This window comes from Oscarella lobularis, chromosome 14, assembly GCF_947507565.1.
Source record: "Oscarella lobularis chromosome 14, ooOscLobu1.1, whole genome shotgun sequence".
In the NCBI taxonomy this organism is placed as follows: domain Eukaryota; kingdom Metazoa; phylum Porifera; class Homoscleromorpha; order Homosclerophorida; family Oscarellidae; genus Oscarella; species Oscarella lobularis.
In genome coordinates, this window is record NC_089188.1 from 1,278,691 (window position 1) to 1,303,602 (window position 24,912).

General features: G+C 47.5%; 8 protein-coding genes across 13 annotated transcripts; 6 read left to right on the forward strand and 2 right to left on the reverse strand.

Annotated features, from left to right (window-relative positions):
• Nucleotides 1–39: 39 nt before the first annotated feature.
• On the forward strand, nt 40–7,019 carry LOC136195712 (lysosomal alpha-glucosidase-like). Its single transcript, XM_065985140.1, has 19 exons — nt 40–411; nt 469–620; nt 676–844; nt 894–1,106; nt 1,158–1,415; nt 1,469–1,579; nt 1,628–1,741; nt 1,796–1,880; nt 1,930–2,047; nt 2,097–2,265; nt 2,311–2,427; nt 2,486–2,634; nt 2,687–2,771; nt 2,825–2,881; nt 6,173–6,297; nt 6,345–6,433; nt 6,491–6,567; nt 6,628–6,783; nt 6,834–7,019. Exons 1-19 carry the CDS (start codon nt 49–51, stop codon nt 6,903–6,905), a joined length of 2,679 nt encoding a protein of 892 aa, XP_065841212.1. The 5' UTR covers nt 40–48; the 3' UTR covers nt 6,906–7,019.
• LOC136195711 (uncharacterized) lies at nt 6,961–10,175 on the reverse strand. Its single transcript, XM_065985139.1, has 3 exons — nt 9,531–10,175; nt 9,402–9,478; nt 6,961–9,350 (listed from the first exon to the last, which is right to left on the reverse strand). The coding sequence occupies exons 1-3, from the start codon at nt 10,021–10,023 to the stop codon at nt 7,089–7,091; spliced, it is 2,832 nt and encodes a 943-aa protein (XP_065841211.1). The 5' UTR covers nt 10,024–10,175; the 3' UTR covers nt 6,961–7,088.
• On the forward strand, nt 7,031–11,743 carry LOC136195721 (2-aminoethylphosphonate dioxygenase-like). Its single transcript, XM_065985159.1, has 14 exons — nt 7,031–7,098; nt 7,170–7,253; nt 7,305–7,433; nt 7,489–8,291; nt 8,353–10,352; nt 10,408–10,617; nt 10,666–10,743; nt 10,792–10,867; nt 10,912–11,014; nt 11,080–11,137; nt 11,200–11,263; nt 11,317–11,414; nt 11,468–11,519; nt 11,573–11,743. Exons 5-14 carry the CDS (start codon nt 10,149–10,151, stop codon nt 11,590–11,592), a joined length of 963 nt encoding a protein of 320 aa, XP_065841231.1. The 5' UTR covers nt 7,031–7,098; nt 7,170–7,253; nt 7,305–7,433; nt 7,489–8,291; nt 8,353–10,148; the 3' UTR covers nt 11,593–11,743.
• Nucleotides 11,670–13,895, reverse strand: LOC136195720 (cytoplasmic protein NCK2-like). Of its 2 annotated transcripts, none has more exons than XM_065985158.1 (3): nt 13,796–13,895; nt 12,128–13,208; nt 11,670–12,067 (listed from the first exon to the last, which is right to left on the reverse strand). In XM_065985158.1, the coding sequence occupies exons 2-3, from the start codon at nt 13,193–13,195 to the stop codon at nt 11,861–11,863; spliced, it is 1,275 nt and encodes a 424-aa protein (XP_065841230.1). In that variant the 5' UTR covers nt 13,196–13,208; nt 13,796–13,895; the 3' UTR covers nt 11,670–11,860. The 2 variants fall into 2 exon arrangements, with proteins under 2 accessions (XP_065841230.1, XP_065841229.1); XM_065985157.1 differs by lacking the exon at nt 13,796–13,895 and adding an exon at nt 13,621–13,770.
• Nucleotides 12,308–24,849, forward strand: LOC136195718 (uncharacterized). Of its 5 annotated transcripts, none has more exons than XM_065985153.1 (11): nt 12,308–13,364; nt 13,767–14,105; nt 23,162–23,263; nt 23,331–23,401; nt 23,462–23,697; nt 23,753–23,901; nt 23,948–24,034; nt 24,080–24,145; nt 24,206–24,331; nt 24,382–24,581; nt 24,625–24,849. In XM_065985153.1, exons 2-11 carry the CDS (start codon nt 14,023–14,025, stop codon nt 24,837–24,839), a joined length of 1,335 nt encoding a protein of 444 aa, XP_065841225.1. In that variant the 5' UTR covers nt 12,308–13,364; nt 13,767–14,022; the 3' UTR covers nt 24,840–24,849. The 5 variants fall into 5 exon arrangements, with proteins under 5 accessions (XP_065841225.1, XP_065841224.1, XP_065841227.1 ...); XM_065985154.1 differs by lacking the exons at nt 12,308–13,364; nt 13,767–14,105 and adding an exon at nt 22,737–23,094 and having other exon boundaries at nt 24,206–24,238; nt 24,287–24,331; XM_065985152.1 differs by having other exon boundaries at nt 12,308–14,105.
• Nucleotides 14,659–17,518, forward strand: LOC136195714 (uncharacterized). Its single transcript, XM_065985147.1, has 8 exons — nt 14,659–14,684; nt 14,736–16,402; nt 16,472–16,558; nt 16,603–16,668; nt 16,715–16,747; nt 16,795–16,839; nt 16,889–17,088; nt 17,132–17,518. Exons 2-8 carry the CDS (start codon nt 14,772–14,774, stop codon nt 17,344–17,346), a joined length of 2,277 nt encoding a protein of 758 aa, XP_065841219.1. The 5' UTR covers nt 14,659–14,684; nt 14,736–14,771; the 3' UTR covers nt 17,347–17,518.
• On the forward strand, nt 17,635–18,758 carry LOC136195722 (uncharacterized). The gene is made up of 6 exons (XM_065985160.1): nt 17,635–17,733; nt 17,800–17,895; nt 17,947–18,005; nt 18,062–18,297; nt 18,348–18,596; nt 18,647–18,758. The coding sequence occupies exons 1-6, from the start codon at nt 17,642–17,644 to the stop codon at nt 18,749–18,751; spliced, it is 837 nt and encodes a 278-aa protein (XP_065841232.1). The 5' UTR covers nt 17,635–17,641; the 3' UTR covers nt 18,752–18,758.
• On the forward strand, nt 18,758–22,903 carry LOC136195708 (uncharacterized). The gene is made up of 8 exons (XM_065985137.1): nt 18,758–21,795; nt 21,842–21,928; nt 21,974–22,039; nt 22,096–22,128; nt 22,178–22,222; nt 22,277–22,476; nt 22,522–22,764; nt 22,816–22,903. Exons 1-7 carry the CDS (start codon nt 19,382–19,384, stop codon nt 22,734–22,736), a joined length of 3,060 nt encoding a protein of 1,019 aa, XP_065841209.1. The 5' UTR covers nt 18,758–19,381; the 3' UTR covers nt 22,737–22,764; nt 22,816–22,903.
• Nucleotides 24,850–24,912: the final 63 nt, after the last annotated feature.

Genomic DNA, 24,912 nt, shown 5'->3' on the forward strand with positions numbered 1-24,912 from the left:
CATATATGGATAGGCGACGGGACACGCTTAGGTCCCGGGAGTCCACAAATGGCGTTGCTTGTGCTCACCGCTCTTCTAGCGCTCGCAGCAAGCGCTCGAGCTTCTCCCAGCTGCGCTGACGTTTCGGAATCGATGCGCTTTGATTGTCATCCCGAAGCGAATCCAAACGAAGCCGATTGCGAGGCTCGAGGCTGCTGTTGGATCGCAGATCGATCCACTACAGCAAAAATGGGCCTCCCTTCGTGCTTCTATCCATCCGATTTTGGCTATACAGCAACTGACATGCACGCTACGGCAACCGGTATGAGTGGTACGTTGAAACTGACGGGAAAAGGCGGCCCCTACGGCGGCGACGTCAAAACTCTGACGTTGGACGTGCACGAGGAGACTCCCTTTCGTCTTCACGTTAAAGTCGGTGCAGAATGCGCAAACGCGTTGAGAATGAGCCTAGATTTGCACGGACTTTAGATCTATGATCCAAACGAGAAGAGATATGAAGTTCCTTTGGAGACGCCTCAAGTTTCGACGAAGACCGCGACGAGAAATTACACCTTTTCCTATACAGAAAGCCCCTTTGGTTTCAGCGTGAAACGATATCATAGAGCTTTAGAGCTCACCCTGTAAAAAGAGAGGTGTACAGTACAGCAGTCTAAATGATGTCTTTAACGTTTTTAGATTTAATTCCACTCTTGGAGGATTTATCTTTGAAGATCAATTTATCCAGATGTCTGCTGCCGTGCATTCGTTCAATTTGTACGGATTGGGCGAACACGTGGCGCCGTTGAAATTGGACATGAACTGGCAAATTCTATCTCTTTTTTCACGCGACAGGGGAACGCCTACAGTAAAGAAAAAGAAGAAAAAAACGTCACGAGGTGATTTATTCTTTCCAGGGACTACAGCACAATCTCTACGGAGTTCACCCATTTTATCTGAACCTCGAAGGCGACGGGGATGCCCACGGCGTTCTTTTATTGAACAGCAACCCAATGGATATCATACTCCAACCGACGCCTGCTATTACGTACAGGACCATCGGCGGCATACTGGATTTCTACTTCTTCTTGGGTCCAACTCCTGACGACGTCATTCAGCAATACACAGAAGTAAAATTTTAGGAGGAGGACTTCAACAACAAATCATGCACTTATTTTTAGGTAGTTGGTCGACCCTACATGCCTCCCTATTGGGGTCTTGGATTTCATTTGTGTCGCTGGGGCTACGGTAGTGCGAACGCGACGGCCGAAGTCGTTGCTAATATGAAGAAGGCGGGGATACCTCAAGACGTTCAGTGGAACGATATCGATTACATGCAGAGTCATCTCGACTTTACGTACGATTCCGATAAATTTGCTGGCCTGCCCGAATTCGTGTCAAATTTGCACGACAATGGAATGCATTATATAATGATCACTGTAAGCGAGCGTGGGTGTATTTAGCAAATTTCTTATAATTTTCCCTGTCGAAGGACCCTGGCATAAGTAATTCTCAGCCAAATGGAAGTTATCCTCCGTATGATCAGGGCCTGAAGATGGATATATTTATTAAGGACTCTGACGGAAAGCCCATTGTTGGCACCGTACGTTATTCAGTTGTGAAGTTACTCTCTTATAAAGCTTCTTATCAGGTTTGGCCTGGGAAGACCGTCTTTCCTGATTTCTTTCATCCGCAAGGGCCTGCCTATTGGGAGCAGCAGGTCAAGGCGTTTCATGACAAAGTAGCCTTTGATGGCTTGTGGATTGTAAGGAACTATAATAGTTTAAAGTAGCCATTAATTAAAATGAAATTATTTCAGGACATGAATGAAGTGTCAAATGCCGTTTCTGGATCCGTAAATGGATGTCCCAATAATTCTCTAGAAAATCCTCCGTACAAGCCAGGTAAAAGTGAAGTATCGCTTCTGAGCTCTAGTTCCTACGTACCTCATAGCAATTGATGGCGATAAGCTATACGCTAGAACGTTGTGCATGTCTGCGAAAAATGCCATATCTACTCAGTACAACCTTCACAGCATGTACGGTTATTCTGAAGCTAAAGCCTCGATGGCGTGAGTAAATGCAAAAGCTGGGCGGCTGTGTTAGGAAGTTTTCTCTTAGAGCGTTGAAAGAGGTTCTTGGTAAGCGCAGCATGGTCATATCAAGGTCAACGTTTCCGGGCAGTGGCGTTCACGGTGGCCACTGGCTCGGCGACAACCACAGCGAATGGCCAGATCTTTATTTGTCTATTCCCGGTCTCTTGGCATTTAATCTGTTCGGAATTCCTATGGTATGACCAAGATAGAGACTTGACCCTGGCTTATATTGTATACAGGTGGGTGCCGATATTTGTGGATTTGGAGGAACGACTAATCCTGAGCTGTGCGCTCGCTGGATGGAAGTGGGTGCCTTTTATCCCTTCTCCCGAAACCACAATTCCATAGGAAGCAAAGTAGCATCGCTTGATAAATGAATTGTTGTCTATCTTACGTAGATATTCATTCCCTTAGCCTCAAGATCCCCCGTCGTTGGGTCCGGAGGTCGTAGCCTCCTCAAAGGCGGCCCTAACAACACGCTATTGTCTTCTACCTTATTTGTATACTCTCTTTCACACGGCTCACGTCACCGGATCAACTGTAGCGAGACCTCTCTTCTTCGAGTATGCATGTGCAAATGCCTCTCCATTTTGTCAGCAAAATTATTAATTTTAGGTTTCCTACTGTTACTGAAACGTTTGGTATTGATCGGCAATTCATGTGGGGCCCTGGATTGATGATAAGCCCAGTCTTAGAGGAAGTGAGCACAATGACTCCGTTTTCACATATAGCTCTCTATTTCTTTGATTCCAGGGTGCAACTACTGTCTCTGCTTTTTTCCCACAAGCTCAGTGGTACGACTTCTACACTGTAAGTCAAATGGAGTTAGTTTATTTCTATAAATACTCCGCCTACAGAAATAGGCTAAGATCCTAACTAATATAGAACTACGTTCGTGAACTTCGAACCCGTAGCTCGTAGAGAATCAATGCTTTTGTACGACGATACTTCGATATTTCTCGAAGCTAGTTGTTGCTCCAGCATCGATCTCCGTAGGTTTCGAGGGACTACGCGTGTTTAGAAAAGCTATTAGAGCGGCGATCTCATACTAGCGATAAACTGGGTGTGAGAAGAACGACATTTTGTGCGTGGGAGACGAAGAATCGCGATATTTTGGTCCTTTTTTTTCACGCGATTCAGTCGTTTCTTCTCCTAGTTGAAGTGAAAATGCAATTCTAAAGCGTTTCGATCGCGTCGATTCGACGGATCGTTCGTTTTAGGCGAGAAAACCGCGATGCGATCGGAAAATCTCGCTATTTTGGTGCTTTCGACGCGATTCGGCTGTTTCTCTTCCTAGTCTAGTAGATTGTTGGGTTATAGAACTTTTTTGATTCATGGGATCGACCAATCTTTAGTTTTGGCCGAGAAAATCGCGAAAAAAAACCAGCCACCATCCTCCCCGCCGCCGCCCCCGCCCACCTCACCCAACTTAGCATATTTCACTGGGCACCGGCGCGCAGCGCCGGCGCCAAGTGAAATATGCTAAGATCCTAACTACTAATGTAGAACTACGTTCGTGAACTTCGAACGCGTAGCTCGTAGAGAATCGATGCTTTTGTACCACGACACTTCGATATTTCTCGAAGCTAGTCGCTCCAGCATCGATCTCCGTAGGTTTCGAGGGACTACGCGTGTTTAGAAAGGCTATTAGAGCGACGATCTCGTACTAGCGATAAACTGGGTGTGAGAAGAACGACATTTTGTGCGTGGGAGACGAAGAATGGCGATATTTTGGTCCTTTTTCACGCGATTCAGTCGTTTCTTCTCCTAGTTGAAGTGAAAATGCAATTCTAAAGCGTTTCGATCGCGTCGATTCGACGGATCGTTCGTTTTAGGCGAGAAAACCGCGATGCGATCGGAAAATCTCGCTATTTTGGTGCTTTCGACGCGATTCGGCTGTTTCTCTTCCTAGTCTAGTAGATTGTTGGGTTATAGAACTTTTTTAATTCATGGGATCGACCAATCTTTAGTTTTGGCCGAGAAAATCGCGAAAAAAAACCAGCCACCATCCTCCCCGCCGCCGCCCCCGCCAACCACACCCATCTTAGCATATTTCACTGGGCACCGGCGCTGCGCGCCGGCGCCAAGTGAAATATGCTAAGATCCTAACTACTAATATAGAACTACGTTCGTGAACTTCGAACGCGTAGCTCGTAGAGATATCGATGCCTTTGTACTCGTACACTTCGATATTTCTCGAAGCTAGTCGCTCCAGCATCGATCTCCGTAGGTTTCGAGGGACTACGCGTGTTTAGAAAAGCCATTAGTGCGGCGATCTCGTACTAGCGATAAACTGGGTGTGAGAAGAACGACATTTTGTGCGTGGGGGACCAAGAATCGCGATATTTTGGTCCTTTTTTACGCGATTCAGTCGTTTCTTCCACTAGTTGAAGTGAAAATGCAATTCTAAATCGTTTCGATCGCGTCGATTTGACGGATCGTTCGTTTTAGGCGAGAAAACCGCAATGCGATCGGAAAATCTCGCTATTTTGGTGCTTTCGACGCGATTCGGCCATTTCTCTCTCTAGTCTAGTAGATTGTTGGGTTATAGAACTTTTTTGATTCATGAGATCGACCAATCTTTAGTTTTGGCCGAGAAAATCGCGAAAAAAACTAACCGCCATCCTCCCCGCCGCCGCCCCCGCCCACCACACCCATCTTAGCATATTTCACTGGGCACCGGCGCGCAGCGCCGGTGCCAAGTGAAATATGCTAAGATCCTAACTACTAATGTAGAACTACGTTCGTGAACTTCGAACGCGTAGTTCGTAGAGAATCGATGCTTTTGCTCGAAATTTCGAGATTTTTCGAAGCTCGTCGCTCCAGCATCGATCTCCGTAGGTTTCGAGGGGCTAAGCGTGTTTAGAAAAGCTATTAGAGCGACGATATCGTACAAGCGGTAAACTGGGTGTGAGAAGAACGCCATTTTGTGCGTGGGAGACCAAGAATGGCGATATTTTGGTCCTTTTTTCGATTCAGTCGTTTCTTCCACTAGTTGAAGTGAAATTGCAATTCTAAAGCGTTTCGATCGCGTCGATTCGACGGATCGTTCGTTTTAGGCGAGAAAACCGCGATGCGATCGGAAAATCTCGCTATTTTGGTGCTTTCGACGCGATTCGGCCGTTTCTCTCCCTAGTCAAGTAGATTGTTGGGTTATAGAACTTTTTTGATTCATGAGATCGACCAATCTTTAGTTTTGGCCGAGAAAATCGCGAAAAAAACTAACCGCCATCCTCCCCGCCACCACCCCCGCCCACCACACCCATCTTAGCATATTTCACTGGGCACCGGCGCGCTGCGCCGGTGCCAAGTGAAATATGCTAAGATCCTAACTAATATAGAACTACGTTCGAACGCGTAGCTCGTAGAGAATCGATGCTTTTGTACGACACTTCGATATTTCTCGAAGCTAGTCGTTCCAACATCGATCTTCGTAGGTTTCGAGGGACTAAGCATGTTTAGAAAAGCCATTAGAGCGGCGATTTCGTACTAGCGGTAAACTGGGTGTGAGAAGAACGACATTTTGTGCGTGGGAGACGAAGAATGCGATATTTTGGTCCTTTTGACGTGATTCAGTCGTTTCTTCAACTAGTTGAAGTGAAATTGCAATTCTAAAGCGCTTCGATCGCGTCGATTCGACGGATCGTTCGTTTTAGGCGAGAAAACCGCGATGCGATCGGAAAATGGCGCTATTTTGGTGCTTTCGACGCGATTCGGCCGTTTCTCTCCCTAGTCTAGTAGATTGTTGGGTTATAGAACTTTTTTGATTCATGAGATCGACCAATCTTTAGTTTTGGCCGAGAAAATCGCGAAAAAAACTAACCGCCATCCTCCCCGCCACCACCCCCGCCCACCACACCCATCTTAGCATATTTCACTGGGCACCGGCGCGCTGCGCCGGTGCCAAGTGAAATATGCTAAGATCCTAACTAATATAGAACTACGTTCGTGAACTTCGAACGCGTAGTTCGTAGAAAATCGATGCTTTTGTACGACACTTCTATATAATAATATCTATGCTTCCAGACCCTCTTTCCACACTTAGAAAAATTCTCGACGCTGTTGATCGAGTTATAATTGAAGGGTGTTCTTGACCAACAGGGGGCTGTCGTCATTGGAGCGGACAAAAACGTGACTCTTCATGCGCCACTTGGCCACATCAATCTTCACGTTCGAGGTGGGAACGTGATTGTTACTCAGGAGCCAAATTTGACGACAACGGAAAGGTAAAACATCCAGCGTTTCCAAGTCGCTGCTGTTTTGTTTATTTTAGTCGGAAAAATCCCTTTGGCCTCATTGTTGCCATTGGTATGGAAGGAGATGCCGTGGGAACTTTGTTTTGGGACGACGGGGAATCACTTGGTTAGGAGTTCTATATGTATAGCAAGAACCTAAGCAGCACGCGTCTTTTCCCCGTAGATACTTATGAAAAGGGTCAATTCAGCGAAGTGAAATATACTCACGGATATTTTCAGACGAAAGATCATCACGACGGGGCGAGTACTTTGGAGATTATTATTTTTTGAAGTTGATTGGTTGGTTGGTTGGTTGTTCAGGGTCAGCTGACTGGAACCGTTGAGAAATTAGGATACTCTGGCTTGAAAGATCTTCGTCTGGAGACCGTTACTTTCTATGGGGTGGATCATTGGGGTTCCTGGCAGGTGACAGTGAACGGAAAATCTGTTCCGTTTTCCAGCAATTCGTCTACATGGGTACGTTTTATACGCAAAGGTTTATTTCTTTCAGCTGTTGTCTCTGCCAGTCTCTGAAGGTCAGCAATTTGAATCTTCCAATGGCTCAAAATTTCACCATTCAGTGGATTGGCACGGGATAAGTGATATTTGCCGACGGATGAGGCGCATTGCTGCAGTTTGTTTCATTTCACGGTATATGGTTGCTATGATTTTTATTGTCGTCGTTTGGTCAAAAACAGATATTCTACAACTGATACATGTATGTATCTAGGGACAACGCCATTCTCAAGTTCAGCCACACACAATGTACAATGCGTAAGTTCTCACGATAATGTAAGTTGCCTAATTTGTCGTTCAACAAGTCTGACATCGAAATCCAAAGCATCGCGATCCTGTTTCTCTAGATCTCTAGCAAGACGAAGCAATTTCTTGAACGATTCTACTGCTTCCTTGCGCCTGTTTAGATGATGAAGACATACGGCATATTCGTAATGGGAGCGAAGGGTTTCCTTGTGCTTTTCCCCATAGTAATCTTTCAGCATCTTAAATGACTGGTTGAGGTGTTTCTCAGCTTCGTCGTGGTTTCCGAGCTTCTGATGACATTGTCCAATATTGGCCAGGACAATCGCCGTGTCTCTGTGCGTCTCAAACAGCGTTTTCAACTTTTCGTGAGCAAGCCGAAAGGTCTTCAGTGCTTCTTCATATTCGTTTGCTTCCATGTAGCCCACAGCCTCGGAATTCAGACACATGAACGTGTCCGGATGGTTATCAGGGCCTTGCAGATCAAGTTCATACAGTCGGAAATTCAGAGCTGTCTTCGCGAATCGAATAGCTTTTTCGGCTTGCGATATTCCCTTCTGCACAGAAACATTCGCCAATTCGACGTAAAGCCGAATAGCAAGACTGACCAACACGTGCCGAGAAATGAGATTGTTTCTGCGAAACACGCCCAGATCGGTATCCTCCAGAAGACGGTCACTGGCATTTTGAAGGCACGCGGCAGCTTTACTCTCTTTCTTCGCGTCCTTTACAGCCTCCCTACTTCGAACAGTGAAAAGACCTCTTGAGTACAAGAGAAGCCCTTGCACGTCTTTCTGTTCGTCGGGCGTGAGCTGCTGAAAGCATCCTTCGGCTATTTCAATGCACTTCTGAGCGTCGTGAGCGTTCCCCTCGCCGATGAGATCCTGCGACACCCAGCACAGCAGTTGACAACGCTGGAGGTTGCAGTTGCAGCCGACTTCAGCTGCAGCATCAGAGCACTTCTTGTAATAGGCAACGGATTGATCCAGTGGTACAAAGGCGTCGAAAACGAAGGGACACGTCAACGCAACCTCGGAAAACAGCTTGACAGACGCCTCATCTTTTGCTATATCTGTCGTGATTAGGTGCGTGAAACTGGCCGACTTTTGCAAATACGCGTCCTTTCCTTTCGCGGCGTCCTTGAAGTAAACCTTTGAAAGCTGAATCAGTTTGCTGGCAGCGAGTTCGATTACTTTCGTCTTCGAACTTTCGTACAAGGCACTAAGGCGAGCATCTTTTTCGGCTTGAAGGTGTGCAAATTCCTTGAAGATTTTGTGCATTTCGTAGTGACCTCGACTTGTCTCCTGCCAAAAGGTCAGGTCAGAAACCCTACCGTCAGCGTCCCGTTCATCTTCTATAGACATCACTTCAGCGACCTCTTCAGCTTCGAAGGATCCGGGAAAGGCACTGACTGCAACAACGGTTTCTTTTTCAACGTCACTCAGTTCGGTGAATGAAATATCCAGAACGGAAAAATACGGCTCGGTCTTCTTAAACGGTTTTCCTCGTCTCAGCTCGTCGAGAAGAGTTTGCTGCTGCTTGTCGAGACGTTCAATCATCTTGTGAGACGTTCCCTGTTTTCGCAGCGTTTTCGCAAGCGTTTCAATAATAAGAGGAATGCCACCACAGCGAAAGGTGATGGATCCCGCTTCTTCCTCTGTGCAGACAGGCTTCTCTTTATTTTTATTGGCTATTTTTGTAAATAGCTTGACTGATGCCTCTTTGGATAGAGTGCCCAGCTGGAGACAATTCTCGGATAGCGCATCAACTTGAACAAATCCTTTCTTCGACATGATGAGACATCTGACGTTACTGTCACTCTTTTCAATGATTTCATCCAAAAAATCAGCAAAGTCATCCAGATAATCATTGCTGACCGCTTCGGCGTTTTCAACCAACAAGAGCAAAGGGCGCGTTTTTCTGGCCATATGAGACATGAGTTGAATGCGGGCTTCGTCCTCTTTCTTCTCGATGTCATTTGCGAGCTGTTGAAGAAAATAGACGGCCCATTCATCGCGGCGACTGCGCCTCATGTCAACTTCTTTGACCTCAAGCCCCGCGTGCTCCCAATACAATTTAACATCTCTGGCCAGTGTGCTCTTTCCTATACCGGGAGCACCATACAGCAATAACTTGTTGACTGTTTTTCTGTGAGGATCCAACTTCTCAATGATGTTCTTCCGTTCTCGGTCTCTACCCAAAGCAGCAAAGCCTAAAGTAGAATCACGACAACGTGACGGAATAGCAGGCTGGACATCATAAGCATCGAACCGCAATGATGTACCCTAAGACCGACTCTACATAAGACAAAAGAGTGACGAGTAGTGGCAGCGTACCGAATCAGCTTGGTCTTTCTTCACGTCACGACTGAGACGAAAGTCACCAGCATCAACTACTGTACGGCTGACTGCCTCTACGTATATTAGAAGCAATGACCAGACAAGCAGAAAAGATTTTTCCCCTACCTTGACCATCTAGAAAAAGGCGCGGGAAAGCGTGTTTGACCAGCGCTAAAAATCCCTCGTCTGTACAGAAATCGCTCGGCAAAGAGCCCCGTATTTGATAAAACGTTCCACCGTCCAAGAAGGGCGGAATCAAAGATTCGTCTCGTTGGCCGTTGAGAAAGACAAGCTGTATCTTTCCTCCTTTATTATGCCTGCCCGATACAGCACTTCTCAGCGATGGATTCAGAGTACTCGTAGAGGAAAGCGTTTCGCGCATTTGCGACGAGAGGATCAGAAAGAGAACGGTGGCCTTCTGCACCTGCTCTGCCAGCCAAACAGACCAGTCCGACGGCAGCTCCGAATCGTAGATGTGCAGAAACTCTGCGTCGGCGCTCACGCCGCATTGTCGGAGCGTCCGGACAAATTCGGCAAGGGACTGCTCCGGCGCGACGTCGTCACAGTAGGCGACAAAGGCGTCTGACTCCGGGGGGCGCTGGGGCGGGAGGCGCTGCATCGTACGACGGGCGTTTGGAAGCTTCTGTTTTTGTTTCTCTAGCGCGGTATCCCGACTGTTCTTCCAACTATGCCTGAGCGCTGTACGGAACGTAGGAGTTTCTCCTGTCGTCCCGTACGTCAAAAATGGCTACCGAAGTGGGAACAACAAATCAGAGCACCTATATGCCGTCCATTCCTCTTCCACCTGAATCGCTGTACTCACCTGCGAAAACAGAAGGCGCTTTGAACGAGGTGGAGAACGGCTTTGAGTCTGCAGAACCCAGTCACGTCGATCGCTTTGTCGATGACGGCTACGTCGTGGTTCGAAGGGCGTTCAACAGCGTTCAAGTTCGATGATCTCACCTCCTGATGTGTAAAAATGTCCTTGTGTGTTATCTAATAGGTTCAGTGTGGCCTCGATTGCATTGATCGGCTAGCTGGGGAGCAGAACGAGGCATTCAATAGAGCGTGCGATGCGATGGCTAAGTGTAAGCCTTTGATGGCGTTCGGTCGTGGAGAGCCGGCTATGCAGTTTGAGGAATCCGCCCAGGATTTTCCCAAAGGAGAACGAGCTCATCTTATAAGAAAACTTCAGAATTATCACGACTATGAGGTGCTTATGATTGACTAGTGAGCGCTCTCCATTATCTGGGAGCTGTAGGATGGCCTGAAAATGTTCAGTGAAAGTGCCACGATGAAGAAATTTTGCAGGGAACTAATTGATGGTCCTGAATCAGATGTAAGAAGGCAGAATGGCTCCGTAGTTGGTTTCCTGCACTTTGGACAGATCAAATTAGAAATATTTCAATCGCTTGCCCTCCTGAAACCTGCAAAAGTAGGCAGAGAAAAGCCGTGGCATCAAGGTGAGCATTGCCTTGCAGTCTTATTTCTCAGAATTTCTTTCTAGATCATGCCTATTTTAATGTACCTATAAAGAAGTCGCGTAGCGGTGCTCCTACTGAAGTGCTAGGAATATGGATCGCCTTGGAAGAAGCCACTGTAGAAAATGGGTTTGTATTGTAGCCCAAATTTACAGAGATTCTCTTATGCGAGTGCTTCCCTCTCTCCTATAAAGGTGCATGCATATCTTACCGGGATGGCACGTGTCCAAGGGACCCATAATTCATTTCCAGGCAAGTTTGATGCAATGACTGACTTGGTACGTACGTCCTAAGTTTATTGTCCTTGATCACAGAGGAGGGATTGGCAGATATGCGACACAGATGTACCTCCTTGTGTGCCAGTAGAGATGAAGCCAGGTACAATGCACGGGGAAGTATCGCTATCAATGTAAACGCGTCTCAACTGCAAGGAGATGCCTTGTTTTTCTCAAGCCTTCTACCACACGGCACGCCACCGAATCTGTCAAACAAGTCACGACGAGCTATTCAGTATCACTTAGTGCCAAAGGTATAGACAGCAATGAATCAACCAAGTAACCAATTGCCCTGTCAAATGCGCAGGGAATGGAAAGGACATCAGAAGCGGATCGCCTCGAGGTATTCGGAAGTGAAGGTAAGATATTTGTTTATATAAGGCTCGACGGCTCTGGAAATTTACCATCCCAGGCAAAAGCGTTGAATGCTAACAAGACGTCCAAGACAAACAATGTCGCCCCATATACAATGAGAGCCCCTTTGTCGTTCGCTGTGCGAACCCCGCAACTTAATCACGGTATTTGTTTATTTTTTCAAGACTACACAGCTACACACAGAGAAGAGATACAAGGCGGCTGAGTATTCCGTGCGTACCGAGCCAGTAAAAATACGATCTTGTACACGGTACTGTTGCAGAGGAGAGAAGAGGATGAGGAAAAAAAGGTACGTACCAGTCAATCGACCCTAAAACCCAACTAACTAATACTGTCTCGGCAGTGGCCTTCTCAAATAATATTTTCCCCCTTCGGGAGTTGTAAAGATCGGCGCCTTCGTGTAATGTTCTATTAGTTCATCCATGGTGTTGAACTTCCTCTGCCCAATTCCCAGCTTTCCGCCTTCTAACGTTTTCACTTTGAAATGCTTCACCTTACCGGGAGCCTTCATGGACACGGAGAAATCGCCCGCCTAAAGAAATAAAATTCAAGTATTTTGAAACCCTCTCCCTCCCCTCAAAAAAAATCTCACCGTGCTTTCACTCTCTCTTACTAGATAGTCACCGACGCCACTTGGAGCCAACTTCTGCTCACAGGCACTCCGAGGTATACTGCCAAAAAACCATTGTCGATCCTGATAATTGTGAATTCCCGATGCCGCTGCGCCGCCGCCGCCGCCGCCGCCGCCGCCGCCGCCGCCGACGTCATTCGTTGCCGTCGTCATTGGCGACGAAAACGACGGTGCCGTCACATTCGCCGACTTTTGATTGGGCGGATAAACGGGCTGGGCGTCGTGAACGACTTCGACGTAATTTCGCGGCACGAGCCCCTTACTACCGGACGGCGTTATCGCCTCCCACCAATCGGGATCGTCGGGCGGCTGCCCGACAATGTCCATCACGTCGCCCTTTTGAAACGGCAACTCTTCGGGATTGCCCGAATTGAAGGGATAGAGCGCGCGAACGACGCACACGAACGACGACGACGACGAAGAATCGCCGCCGCCGCCGCCGCCGCCGCCGTCTCGCGCACCCTGACCTGACTGAGAGTTCATGCCGGTCGGGGCCCCCGCCATAGCGGCGGCATCCCCGCCGCCGCCGCCGCCGCCGCCGCCGCTTACAATCTCCTCAACGTAATTCGACGGAAACCAACCGATTTGACCGTTCGCTTCGCCGCGCCACCATCCGTCTTCCTCCTTCTCGACAATCACGACCCGATCTCCCTTCGTGATCGCCAGCTCGTCGGGTTGCTTCGCTTCGTACGTGTATTTAACGAGCCCGATCGTTTTTCCCGTGTTCGACGTCGGCGTCGAGCGCACTAAGTCGACTTGCTGGTAGGCGCTCGGCTCCGGCTCGGGATCGGGCTTCGAGCGGAGTATCTTTTTATTGAACATCTCCTTTAGGCCGCTCTTTTTCTTTTCGAGACGCACGTAGTTCGACGGGACGAAGCCCTCGGCGCCGCGATCGTTGCGCACTTTCCACCACGTCTTTCTGTCGTCGAGAACGCTCAGTTTCTCGTTTTTCTTGATCGATAGCTCTTCGTCCTGCTTCGCGACGTAGTCGTATAGGACGACCGCCGTCTTGAGATCCGTTTGCGACATTTTTCGACCGAACCTAAGGGGGGAAAAACGCGGTTTTGCGTGAGAAAAGGAGGAGCGCGCTCTTCGCTTTTCGCAGAGACCATGCTATCGATCGACGAAACGTTACTTTCGCGTCGACTACGCGCCACATCGTGACGATCGCGAGCGAGAAAAACGCGAAAATGCGTCGGTAATCGTTTCTACTTCTTTCGATCGAGATACTCGGGACCAGAGGGGGGCCCCTTCGATTCGATTAGGAAGTGCGACTTTGCCTAGCGACCATCGTCTCGAGAGCGCGTTCGCACGCGATGCGCTCTCGCGCCGCGTCGCGTCGCGGGGAGAAAATTCGGGTCTCTGTCTCGCGTTGCGAGACGAGACGCAAATTCGGGCTCGTTTCGCGTTTCTCCTAACGCGATTCATCGAGAGGAGTATTCGGTTAGTCGTACATGTTCGACTTCCGACGCGGAGAGTCGCGACGATTCGTTCGCCTTCGCGAAACAGGCGGTCGGCGAGAGGGCGGGGTCTTTCTCGTACAGATTAGCTATGCCCTCTCGCGATATCTATTATTGTTATCCTCCCTCGCGCCCCGCAGGCTCTCGTTTGAACGGGAAAGAGTCTTACTCGTCTGTGGCTTCGTTGACGCGGAATCACATTACTCGTCTCGGGACGCGGCGGGCATAATTTTGCCGGGAACGTCGCGAGACAATCATTTCGTTATCCGGGACTCGGCATAGAGGTGTACTCGCACTGTTTTCTTTGTTTTCCTATCCGGTTTCGAATTGGCGTGGCCATGAATTTTATGCGGAGAGAAGCCTATATTAGAAAACCGCCCTCCTCTTCGGTCTGTGATGGAGTCGCTGATCGTTTCAGTTGTGTTTTTCTATCTTTCGTGCGTAAGAGGTGACGGTCAGCAGACGTCGTCGTGTTCACAGTATGACATCTAGCATCTCACGAGGGCGTTTTTTTTGTTCGAGGTTTCTTCGTAGGAGCTGGAGCAATTGGGGCGCATGTGCTGGAAGTACTTGCCATGACACTACTACCCGATGGAGATATCGCTCTGCGTGGCGAAACAGATCGAGCTGCCCGAGCGCCTCACAATTTCAACGTTGCTACGTAGACAGCAAAGCTTGCAAAATTAACGGAACTTGCTACGCTCATTTACAGAGGCAGTCTTCAACGGGCAACGGAACGTGCCAGGTACTGTAGCTACATTTCAAAATGTCTCCGGCTGTAATGATTTTTATTGTGCTCGTAGGAGTGCAACAGACTGATTTCGCGTGATATGTGGACGCCCGTTTCGGGCGGATTGTGTAACGACACACAGCCATGCACCAAAGATGGAACCGCGTGTAAGAGCTGTGAAACCTGCAACGGAACTAGCTGCATTCTAAAGTCAGGCTACTGCCTGATTAACAGCCAGTGCTACAGCAATGATGAAGGGTCGTGGAGATGGTGGTGGGAGTGGTGGGTGTGGGGGTGGTGGGGGTGGCAACCTTATGAACATTGTCTGGTATAGAGATCAATCAATTCAATTCAATTCAATTTTATATTTTGTCTCTAGAGTTGTCAACCCAGTCGGTCCACTACCCAGTGGACGATGATACCTGACCGTTGTATTATTGACGGCAATTGTTATAACAATAACTTCACCACTCCCTGGAACCAATGCCAGTTTTGCAATGCTAATGCAAATTCGTCGTCGTGGACAAATTACGCAGAGGATACAAACTGTGATGACGGGCGCGAGTGCACGCGAAATGATCACTGCGATGCGGGAACCTGCGTCGGTCAGTACTCTGGTGAGTGCGCAGGCTACAATGTTAGCACAGATCTGTGCGCTGGGACGTTCTGCAATGGATCCAATTGCCTTCTCACATATTATTCCTCAAGTCGTCAATGCTACGCAAATGTAGATCAGTGTGACTACCCTGATGTGAATTGTGAAGGCAATAAAACGGAATGCAGATACTGCACGGGTGGATCTTGCGTCTCGGTTCATTCATACAACACTCCCAAGCCAACAACCGGTGTTAGTTTATCAACCGCTCAAATTTCCGTCTATAAATCCGGTACTCAGATTCTTCTTTCTTTGAAGCAGGCTCCTGATGGCGTTAGCTATTTGATGATAACAGACAATAAGGCGATCAAAATCAAATTTCAAAACTTCAAAGTACCGTGCGATAAGGTTACTATAGATTGGCGACTGGTTACAGTAGCAGGAGAAACCAACGTGTTTCCGCAACAGACAGTTACGACAACAAGTGCCGGCACTGTTGACGTTACAGTAACCAATCAATTTAAACTGACGAACGGAGCCAAATATAAGATCAAAGTGACGGCAAAAAATGTCAGGAACACAGCATCGACGCTCGACTCGTCTTTGATACTTGTTGACATCACTAATCCAGTGATTGGAGTGATCTACGACGGATATCGACCTCAGCCCAATCAGCCAGCAGACATAACGTATCAAATGAGCAGTACTAGGATTTCGGCACACTGGGACCCCAATACTGTTTACGACAGCGAGAGCGGACTGGAAACGACAAATACGTATCAAATTGCAGTGGGTACCGATCCTTTGAGCACGAATACGAGAGGCTATGTGACGGTGCAGGTCGATTCTGGAGGAATCAATGCATCCCTCCAACACAATGCAACGTACTATGTCACTCTGCGTGTTTATAATCGAGCTGGATTGGTGTCGATGAGGTCTTCCAATGGCGTCAAAGTCGATATGACGAACCCGGTGGCAGGAACGTTGACAATTGTCAGAAGTTCGTCTGATCATACTCAACTTGATTATATGAGTTCGTCCACTCGTCAACTCGTGGCTACGTTGAAGGGCTGCAATGACCCTGAGAGTGGAATCATTGAAATTAGATGGACAGTGTGTGCAAAAAATGTCAATAATCCCTTGGACACGGCCTGCAATTCCGCCGGTTATCAGGTTTATTCGTCGTGTTCCGATCCATCTGATTGCGTGATTGACATAAGTCTTCCTCAAAATGATCGCATTTTGTCCAACGGCGAATTCCAGTCCGGTTACTTGTACGATTTGAGGCTCATCATAAAGAATGGCGCTCTTCGAACGAGTTCAGTCACATCAAACAAATTTGTTGCTGATTACTACTACAGACCAACGTGCAACTGCACATCTGTAGCTTTGTTTTGCGCCGTCCTGGTTTATATTCAGGGCCCGTCGTTTGGCAGCAACGCAATGCTTGTGTAAGATTATCCCAGTCTGTTGATCTGGATTATCTCAGTCTGTTGATCTGGCATCAATTTTCTCATTAGAAAACCGGTTACTGGAGCTAATGCTACTTGCTTGAATCGAAATTTGTGGGAAAACGAAAGTAGTCTTGTAAATTTTGGTGGAAACAGGTAAGACCTTAATTGACCGGTTCTTATTTAATTTTTTTGTTTAGCTGGAATGATACCGTTTGCGAGGTTTCTTCCAAGTCGTTTGCAGTTCAACAAGGTTTCACTGAGATGTGAGTTTAAATTTTTTAGGCAAAATTATATATGCACATCTTGTAGGGATCTTTCTGAACTTCCCTGCCTTCTCCACAGGTTTGTACTTAAATTCTTTCTAGACTATTCTTGCCTATTGGTTGCAGTCCATCTCCTACGTGTCCACTCGAAGTCAACTTTGTGGAACACCTGTAACAAAGTGCAGTATTATGAATTTGCTTGCGTAAAACTTGCGTCTAGATATAAGAAGCCAAATGGACGGCTTGGGATTAGGACAACTGACTTATCAACGGTGAACGAGACGATTGACAGCTTGCGATCAGCGCCCTGTGACTGTGAGCAAGAAGTTTTATTTCGGTGGCTGCAAGGACACATCGAAGCAAATACGTCAAGGTGCACGTGGAAAGGAAACCAGCTTCTTCTATCACTTACAATCAACGGTTAGTTCCTTGCATTAGTTAGCTCAATTGACGTAGTATGTAGGAGACAAATGCGGTCTACTTCGTGCACCTACACACGGTCGTGTATCGTGTTCTTCGCCTGCCAGCAGTCAACTGGAGACGTGCTCAGTCCAGTGTGACCACGGGTTTGGCCTACGCAGTTCATCGGTGCAGGTATGTGATCCGGTGGTCGGGTGGTCTTTCAATGCTACTGGCGAGCCCACTAGCAATCAGCTGCGTTGCATTCCCATCATCTGACAGAGAAGCCACTGGCACAAATGTTAGCTAGTAATCGTTTCTGTGCAACCCCGTTGGAGACTCTGACGTAGTTAGAAATTGGACGCGTCCTTTTTTGTCTTATCTGTCACCTATCGCGATGTTGTGGCGTATATTTAGTCTAATCGACTAGCGAGTCTGTAGACGAGCAAGGCTGCCTAAACATACGTACAGTATCTGCGAAGCCTACTTGCTTTATACGTAAACAACTTATCTAAATCTAAAGATAAGTTGTTCACGTGAGCCCCTGACTCAATATTGTCTCGATGCGTGCAAAATGAACTCTGGGCACGTCTTCTTGGTTGCGTTCTTCTACCTTTCTAGTGTTAGAGGTGACGAATACAATCAGCAGACGTCGTTGTGTTCACAGTATGATACCCAGCGCCACGAATTAAGGGCGCTTTGTTTGCTTCCAGCGATGACCTTTCTTCGTAGGTTCACTTATGGATGTTCGTACACCACTTACTATTCCGAAAGGCAGACGCACAGTAGGGATACGTGTCAGAAATTCATCCTCAACTGGAGCTGCACGTAAATGGCGCGACCGTTAGTCGTTTTATATGAGAACGCCTTCTTTTCTAGCCAAGTTTATTGGTCGACATACGTACGAAGATCGAGATTGCAGTGCAGGGCATGCAACGGTAAAGTAATATTTGTTACTTACATTGGAATGCTTTTTAAAAGCGACTCCGTTTAGTTGACTGCCAAGTGAATAACTGGGGAAATTGGGGCGCATGCGGTGGAACTTGCCACGACACTACTATCCGATGGAGATATCGTTCTGTGTGGCGAAACAAATACGGAAACGGGGCGAGTTGCCCGAGCACCTCAGAGTCGCAACGTTGCTACATAGACAGCAAAGCTTGCTTGATTGGGGGTGTGTGCTACGCTCATTTAGACAGGCAGTCGTCAACGGGAAACGGCGGGTGCCAGGTAGCTCCTTTCTGCGGATGTCTCTGGATGGCTTCTTATTATGCTTATAGGAGTGCAACAGACTCGTTTCCCGCAGTGCGTGGACAGCCGTCTCGGGTGGACCGTGCGACGACACGCAAGCGTGCACCAAAGACGACCAATGTAAAAACGGCGTATGCATCGGATCTGCCTTTACGTGTAAAAGCTGTGAAACCTGCAACGGAGCCGGATGCACTCTAAACTCAGGCTACTGCTTGATAAACAGCCAGTGTTACAGCAGAGACGCTAAGAATCCCGAGAGCCAGTACTCGCAGTGTCAGGTACCACATAATTTATTCCAATTCAATACCAAACATCTCTTTGCTTCAAGGCTTGTAAGCCGGATCAGTCTACGATCCAGTGGACGCCTTTGACCGGCGACTCCTGCAACGACAACGATTTGTGCACGCACACCGATAAATGTACGTCGGCCTGACTATGCGTCGGTACGCAGATACCCGGTCAATGTTCTCTGGCGTGCCAAGAATGCGATGGGTCGAGCACTTGCAAAATAATAAAGGGCTGCTTGACGTCTTCCAGTACGTGCGGGTGTCTCGTCGGCGGCACGTGCTACGACAATAACGCGGTGAATCCTGGTAACCAGTGCCAGTATTGCAATTTCGGCACAAACGGCTCGTCGTGGACGGATTACGCCAAGGGTACGAACTGCTACGACGGGCAACCGTGCACGCGAAATGATCACTGCGATGCGGCAAGCTGCGTCAGCGAGGACTTCACTGCGGAGTGCGCCGTTCACACTGTTATCACGAATCCGTGCGTCAGTGGGACGTATTGCGACGGGTCGAATTGCCTTCCCATATACTATCCCATTAATCGTCAATGCTACGCCAATGTTGATGAGTGCGACTATCCTGATCTGAATTGCGAAGGTGATAAAGCGGCATGCAGACACTGCACGGGTGGATCTTGCGTCGCGGTGGATCCTACGAACACTCCCAAGCCAACGACCGGCGTTGATTTATCGACTGCTCTAATTTCCGTCTATAAATCCGGTACTCAGACTCTCCTTTCATTGAAGCTGGCTCCTGACGGCGTCAGCTATTTGATGATAACAGACAATAAAGCGATTAAAATCAAATTTCAAAACTTCAAAGTACCGTGCGGTAATGTTACTATAGACTGGCGACTGGTTACAGCAGTAGGAGAAACGAACGTGTTTCCGCAACAGACAGTTAGAACAACGAGTGCTGGCACGGTTGATGTTACAATAACCAATCAATTTACACTGACGAACGGAGCCAAATATAAGATCAAAGTGACGGCGAAAAATGTCAGGAACACAGCATCGACGCTCGACTCGTCTTTGATACTTGTTGACATCACTAATCCAGTGATTGGAGTGATCTACGACGGAGATCGACCGCAGCCCAATCAGCTGGCAGACATAACGTATCAAATGAGCAATACTAGGATTTCGGTACACTGGGACCCCAATACTGTTTACGACAGCGAGAGCGGACTGGAAACGACAAATACGTATCAAATTGCAGTGGGTACAAGTCCTTTGAGCACGAATACGAAAGGCTATGTGACGGTGCAGGCCGATTTTGGTGAAATTAATCTATCGCTGCAACACAACACGACTTATTATGTCACTCTACGTGTTTATAATCGGGCTGGATTGGTATCGACAAGATCTTCGAATGGCGTCAAAGTCGATACGACGAACCCGGTGACAGGGACGCTGACCATTGTTAGAAGTACGTCTGATCGTACCCAGCTCGATTACGTGAATTTGCCCACTCGTCAACTCGTGGCAACGCTCAAGGGCTGCAATGATCCCGAGAGTGGAATCATTGAAATCAGATGGACGGTGTGCGCAGAAAATGTCAACAATCCTTTAGACACGGCGTGCAATTCCGCTGGGTATCAAGTTTATTCGTCGTGCTCCGATCCATCTGATTGCTTGATTAACATAACTCTTCCTCAAAATGATCGCATTTTGTCCAACGTTAACTTTCAGTCCGGATACTCGTACGATTTGAGGCTCATCATAAAGAATGGTGCTCTTCGAACGAGCTCAGTCACTTCAAATAAATTTATTGCCGATTACAGCCCACCAGATCCCGGCACGGTGTTGGACAGTCTTTCTTCGGATATTGACTATCAGCACGTCAATACATCGATTGGCGTCAATTGGAGCGGCTTCAAGGACGATCAAAGCGATCTTGACTACTGTCAATTGGCTGTTTATGAAGAGTATACACTGGCAAACGAAAGAGTCGTGTCTTCTTTTAACAACGTGTCTTTGAGCGGCAACAAAACTCTTGTTGGCGCTCTGATCACAGGGAAAACGTATAAGCCGGTTGTTCGGTGCTACAACAAAGCAGGACTCTTCACAGACGTTGCGTCCGACGGCGTCCTCATCGACCCTTTCCCCCCGGTACCGACGGAAATCCTTGACATTCACTTTGAAGACAATTTGGCACACGAAAGTATAGATAGGGACTATCAAGTTCTCCTAACCGGCATCAAAACGAAATGGACGATGTTTTCATCCGTGAGCGGGCTCCAATCGTGCGGTTGGTCTCTCAAGAACGACTCGACAGAAGTCGTTTCGGAAAAGCTGATCATCTCGTCAACGAACACGACATTTTCTTATTTAGTGAATCTCGTTCTCTATACGACCTACTACGCATCGATTCGATGCACAAGTCGTGCGGGGCTATCCTCAACAGGGACTTCAGATGGAATCACACCCGACAATACGCCTCCTTTAGCCGGAGTCGTTTTTGACTTGTGTCCAGACCCGTGCGGTCTTACGACTGATATCGACTATTCGCCGAACGATAGAATGCTTCGATTTGGCTGGGAAGGATTCTCTGATCCTCAAAGCGGCATCGACTTCTACGAGTGGAACTACGATGAAGACTGTAGCGGGTTCTATTTGCTGAGCAACTTCAAAAATGTCGGCGTGACGTACGAAGTGCTCGAACCTTTGCCGTTGAATCACGACACGCGCTACTGCGTGACCGTTCGAGGAGTCAATGGTGCAGGATTGAAGGTGGTTAGTGTCTCGGATGGTGTCCTCATTGATACTACGAGACCGAAGGCTGTCATTGTCAAGGATGGCGACAATCCGTTGGCCGACCTAGATTCCCAGTCGTCTGATAGTGTGATTTCGTTTACTTGGCCTCTGATTCAAGACCCAGAGTCGTATATAGCCATTTTGGAAGTCGGTTACGGATCGGCGCCTGGTGATAACGATACGGTCAATCTGACGATGGTGGCTAATACGACGACGTCTCACACGTTCGGTGGCTTAAGTCTTGTGCAGAATCAAGTCTACCATGCAAAAGTTTGCGCGACGAACGGTGCTCGGCTTCGAACATGCGTTCACTCCAACGGAGTGCTGATTGAGATCTACCAGTACAGACCAACATGCAACTGCACATCTGTAGCTTTGTTTTGCGCTGTCCTGGTTGACGTTCAGTCGGTTGGGAGCAACGCAATGCTTGTGTAAGATTATTCCCGGTCTGTTGATTTGGGATTGATTTCTTATTAGAAAACCGGTCAATGAAGCTAATGCTACTTGCTTGAATCGAAATTTGTGGGAAAACGGAGGTAGTCTTGTCAATTTCGGTGGAAACAGGTAAGACCTCAATTGACTTGTTCTTATTTAATTTTTTTTGTTTAGCTGGAATGATACTTTCTGCGAAGTTTCATCCAAGTCGTTCGCAGTTCAACAAGGTTTCACCAAGATGTGAGTTTAAAATAAGATCATGTTTTAGGCAGGAATATTATGTGCACGTCTTGTAGGGATCTTTTTGAACTTCCCTGTCTTCTTCACAGGTTTGTAGTTAAATCTTTATTATTTAGAGTTCTTGCCTATTGATTGCAGTTCATCTCCTACGTCTCCACTCGATGTCGACTTCGTGGAACATCTGTAACCATGTGGAATAGTATGAATTTGCTTGGCGTAAAACTTGCGTCTATTTAGATATAAGAAGCCAAATGGACGGCTTGGGGTTAGGACAACTGACTTATCAACGGTGAACGAGACGATTGACAGCTTGCGATCGGCGCCCTGCGACTGTGAGCAAGAAGTTTTATTTCGGTGGCTGCACGGGCACATCGAAGCAAATATGTCAAGGTGCACGTGGAAAGGAAACCAGCTTCTTCTGTCACTTACAATCAACGGTTAGTTCCTCGCATTATTTAGCTCAATTGACGTATTATGTATAGGGGACAAATGCGGTCTACTTCGTGCACCTACACACGGTCGTGTATTGTGTTCTTCGCCTGCCAACGGTCAACAGGAGACGTGCTCAGTCCAGTGTGACCACGGGTTTGGCCTACGCAGTTCATCGGTGCAGATATGCGATCCGGTAGTTGGGTGGTCTTTCAATGCTACTGGAAAGCCCACTAGCAATCATCTGCGTTGCGTTCCCATCATCTGATCTCGTGATGACAGTAACTTGGCACTGAGTAAGAATGTTACCTAGTAATCATTTTTGTGCAATCCTTTGGAGACTTTAGTTTAGCAAAACTGACGTATTTACAAAGTGGGCGCGTCCTTAGAGCATTTTTCTGATCGCGAGACAATCATTTCTTTATCCTGTTTCTATCCGGTTTTGAATTGGCGTGAGTATTGGCGTGGCCATGGTTTTCAGGAGAGTAGGGACATTGGAAAGTCAAACTGCCCTCTTCGGGTCACGAAATGGAAGTTTCCGAGTCGCTGATCGTTTCAGTTGTGCTTTTCTACCTTTCCTGTGTTAGAAGTGACGAATACGGTCAGCAGACGTCGTCGTGTTCAGAGTATGATACCCAATGGCCATCGCCACGAAGGGTTTCACTTTACTCCGGCAGTGACGTCTTTTCGTAGGTACACTTACGGATGCTCGTACCAGATCTCGTACACCTCTTACTACTCGCAAAGGCACACGCACAGTAGGGAATCGTGTGGTTGGGCGGGCTGGAATTGCAAGTAAAATGTCGCGGGCGTCTCCTCGTCGTGTTTCCATGACTCCTCATGCGCACTGTCTTCTTTCTAGCAACGTTTATTGGTCGACATACGAACAAAAATCTAGACAAAGCTACAGAATGCAGTGCAGAGCATGCAACGGTAAACCAGTGATATGTTGTTACTTACATTGGAATGCTTTTTAAAAGCGACTCCGTTTAGTTGACTGCCAAGTGAATAGCTGGGGAAATTGGGGCGCATGCGATGGAACTTGCCACGACACTACTATTCAATGGAGATATCGTTCTGTGTGGCGAAACAAATATGGAAATGGGAACAGTTGCCCGAGCACCTCAGAGTCGCAACGTTGCTACATAGACAGCAAAGCTTGCAAAATTGGGGGAGTGTGCTACGCTCATTTACAGAGGCAGTCGTCAACGGGAAATGGCAGCTGCCAGGTAACTCTTTCTAAATGTCTCCGGCCGTATTGATGCTTATTCAAGGTGCTTGTAGGAGTGCAACAAACTCGTTTCGCGTGATGCGTGGACGCCCGTTTTGGGCGGATCATGTGATGACACACTACCATGCAACTGCACATCTGTATCTTTGTTTTGCGCCGTCCTGGTTGACGTTCAGTCGGTTGGCAGCAACGCAATGCTTGTGTAAGATTATTCCCGGTCTGTTGATTTGGGATTGATTTCTTATTAGAAAACCGGTCAATGAAGCTAATGCTACTTGCTTGAATCGAAATTTGTGGGAAAACGAAAGTAGTCTTGTCAATTTCGGGGAAAACAGGTAAGTCCCCAATTGACTTGTTCTTATTTAATTTTTTTTGTTTAGCTGGAATGATACTTTCTGCGAGGTTTCTTCCAAGTCGTTCGCAGTTCAACAAGGTTTCACTGAGATGTGAGTTTAAAATAAGATACCAATGTTTTAGGCAAAAAATATTATGTGCACATCTTGTAGGGATCTTTCTGAACTTCCCTGTCTTCTTCACAGGTTTGTAGTTAAATCTTTATTTAGAGTAGTCTTGCCTATTGATTGCAGTTCGTCTCCTACGTCTCCACTCGAAGTCAACTTCGTGGAACATCTGTAAACATGTGAAGTACTATGAATTTGCTTGGCGTAAAACTTGCTTCTAGATATAAGAAGCCAAATGGACGGCTTGGGGTTCGGACAACTGACTTATCAACGGTGAACGAGACGATTGACAGCTTGCGATCAGCGCCCTGTGACTGTGAGCAAGAAGTTTTATTTCGGTGGCTGCAAGGACACATCGAAGCAAATATGTCAAGGTGCACGTGGAAAGGAAACCAGCTTCTTCTATCACTTACAATCAACGGTCAGTTCCTTGCATTAGTTAGCTCAATTGACGTAGTATGTAGGAGACAAATGCGGTCTACTTCGTGCACCTACACACGGTCATGTATCGTGTTCTTCGCCTGCCAGCGGTCAACAGGAGACGTGCACAGTCCAGTGTGACCACGGGTTTGGCCTACGCAGTTCATCGATGCAGATATGCGATCCGGTAGTTGGGTGGTCTTTCAATGCTACTGGCAAGCCCACTGGCAATCATCTGCGTTGCATTCCCATCATCTGATCTGATGATGACAGTCACTGGCACTAAGCAAGAATGTTAGCTAGTAATCATTTTTGTACAATCCTTTGGAGAC

Coding starts and splice junctions, on each gene's coding strand:
- LOC136195712 (XM_065985140.1), top strand. CDS start 49: ATGGCGTTGCTTGTGCTCACCGCTCTTCTAGCGCTCGCAGCAAGCGCT. Junction 1,416..1,468: donor TGCATTATATAATGATCACT/GTAAGCGAGCGT, acceptor TCCCTGTCGAAG/GACCCTGGCATAAGTAATTC. Junction 1,742..1,795: donor CCTTTGATGGCTTGTGGATT/GTAAGGAACTAT, acceptor AAATTATTTCAG/GACATGAATGAAGTGTCAAA.
- LOC136195711 (XM_065985139.1), bottom strand. CDS start 10,023: ATGCAGCGCCTCCCGCCCCAGCGCCCCCCGGAGTCAGACGCCTTTGTC. Junction 9,479..9,530: donor CCTTTTTCTAGATGGTCAAG/GTAGGGGAAAAA, acceptor TAATATACGTAG/AGGCAGTCAGCCGTACAGTA. Junction 9,351..9,401: donor AGAAAGACCAAGCTGATTCG/GTACGCTGCCAC, acceptor AGTCGGTCTTAG/GGTACATCATTGCGGTTCGA.
- LOC136195721 (XM_065985159.1), top strand. CDS start 10,149: ATGGCTACCGAAGTGGGAACAACAAATCAGAGCACCTATATGCCGTCC. Junction 11,415..11,467: donor AGTATCACTTAGTGCCAAAG/GTATAGACAGCA, acceptor TCAAATGCGCAG/GGAATGGAAAGGACATCAGA. Junction 11,520..11,572: donor CGAGGTATTCGGAAGTGAAG/GTAAGATATTTG, acceptor TTACCATCCCAG/GCAAAAGCGTTGAATGCTAA.
- LOC136195720 (XM_065985157.1), bottom strand. Junction 12,068..12,127: donor TAAGAGAGAGTGAAAGCACG/GTGAGATTTTTT, acceptor TTATTTCTTTAG/GCGGGCGATTTCTCCGTGTC.
- LOC136195714 (XM_065985147.1), top strand. CDS start 14,772: ATGATACCTGACCGTTGTATTATTGACGGCAATTGTTATAACAATAAC. Junction 16,559..16,602: donor GTAAATTTTGGTGGAAACAG/GTAAGACCTTAA, acceptor TTTTTTGTTTAG/CTGGAATGATACCGTTTGCG. Junction 16,669..16,714: donor CAACAAGGTTTCACTGAGAT/GTGAGTTTAAAT, acceptor CACATCTTGTAG/GGATCTTTCTGAACTTCCCT.
- LOC136195722 (XM_065985160.1), top strand. CDS start 17,642: ATGAACTCTGGGCACGTCTTCTTGGTTGCGTTCTTCTACCTTTCTAGT. Junction 18,006..18,061: donor GCAGTGCAGGGCATGCAACG/GTAAAGTAATAT, acceptor GACTCCGTTTAG/TTGACTGCCAAGTGAATAAC. Junction 18,597..18,646: donor GCCAGTACTCGCAGTGTCAG/GTACCACATAAT, acceptor CTTTGCTTCAAG/GCTTGTAAGCCGGATCAGTC.
- LOC136195708 (XM_065985137.1), top strand. CDS start 19,382: ATGATAACAGACAATAAAGCGATTAAAATCAAATTTCAAAACTTCAAA. Junction 21,796..21,841: donor GGGAGCAACGCAATGCTTGT/GTAAGATTATTC, acceptor ATTTCTTATTAG/AAAACCGGTCAATGAAGCTA. Junction 22,129..22,177: donor CTTCCCTGTCTTCTTCACAG/GTTTGTAGTTAA, acceptor TATTGATTGCAG/TTCATCTCCTACGTCTCCAC.
- LOC136195718 (XM_065985151.1), top strand. CDS start 22,997: ATGGAAGTTTCCGAGTCGCTGATCGTTTCAGTTGTGCTTTTCTACCTT. Junction 23,264..23,330: donor TGGGCGGGCTGGAATTGCAA/GTAAAATGTCGC, acceptor TCTTCTTTCTAG/CAACGTTTATTGGTCGACAT. Junction 23,902..23,947: donor GGCAGCAACGCAATGCTTGT/GTAAGATTATTC, acceptor ATTTCTTATTAG/AAAACCGGTCAATGAAGCTA.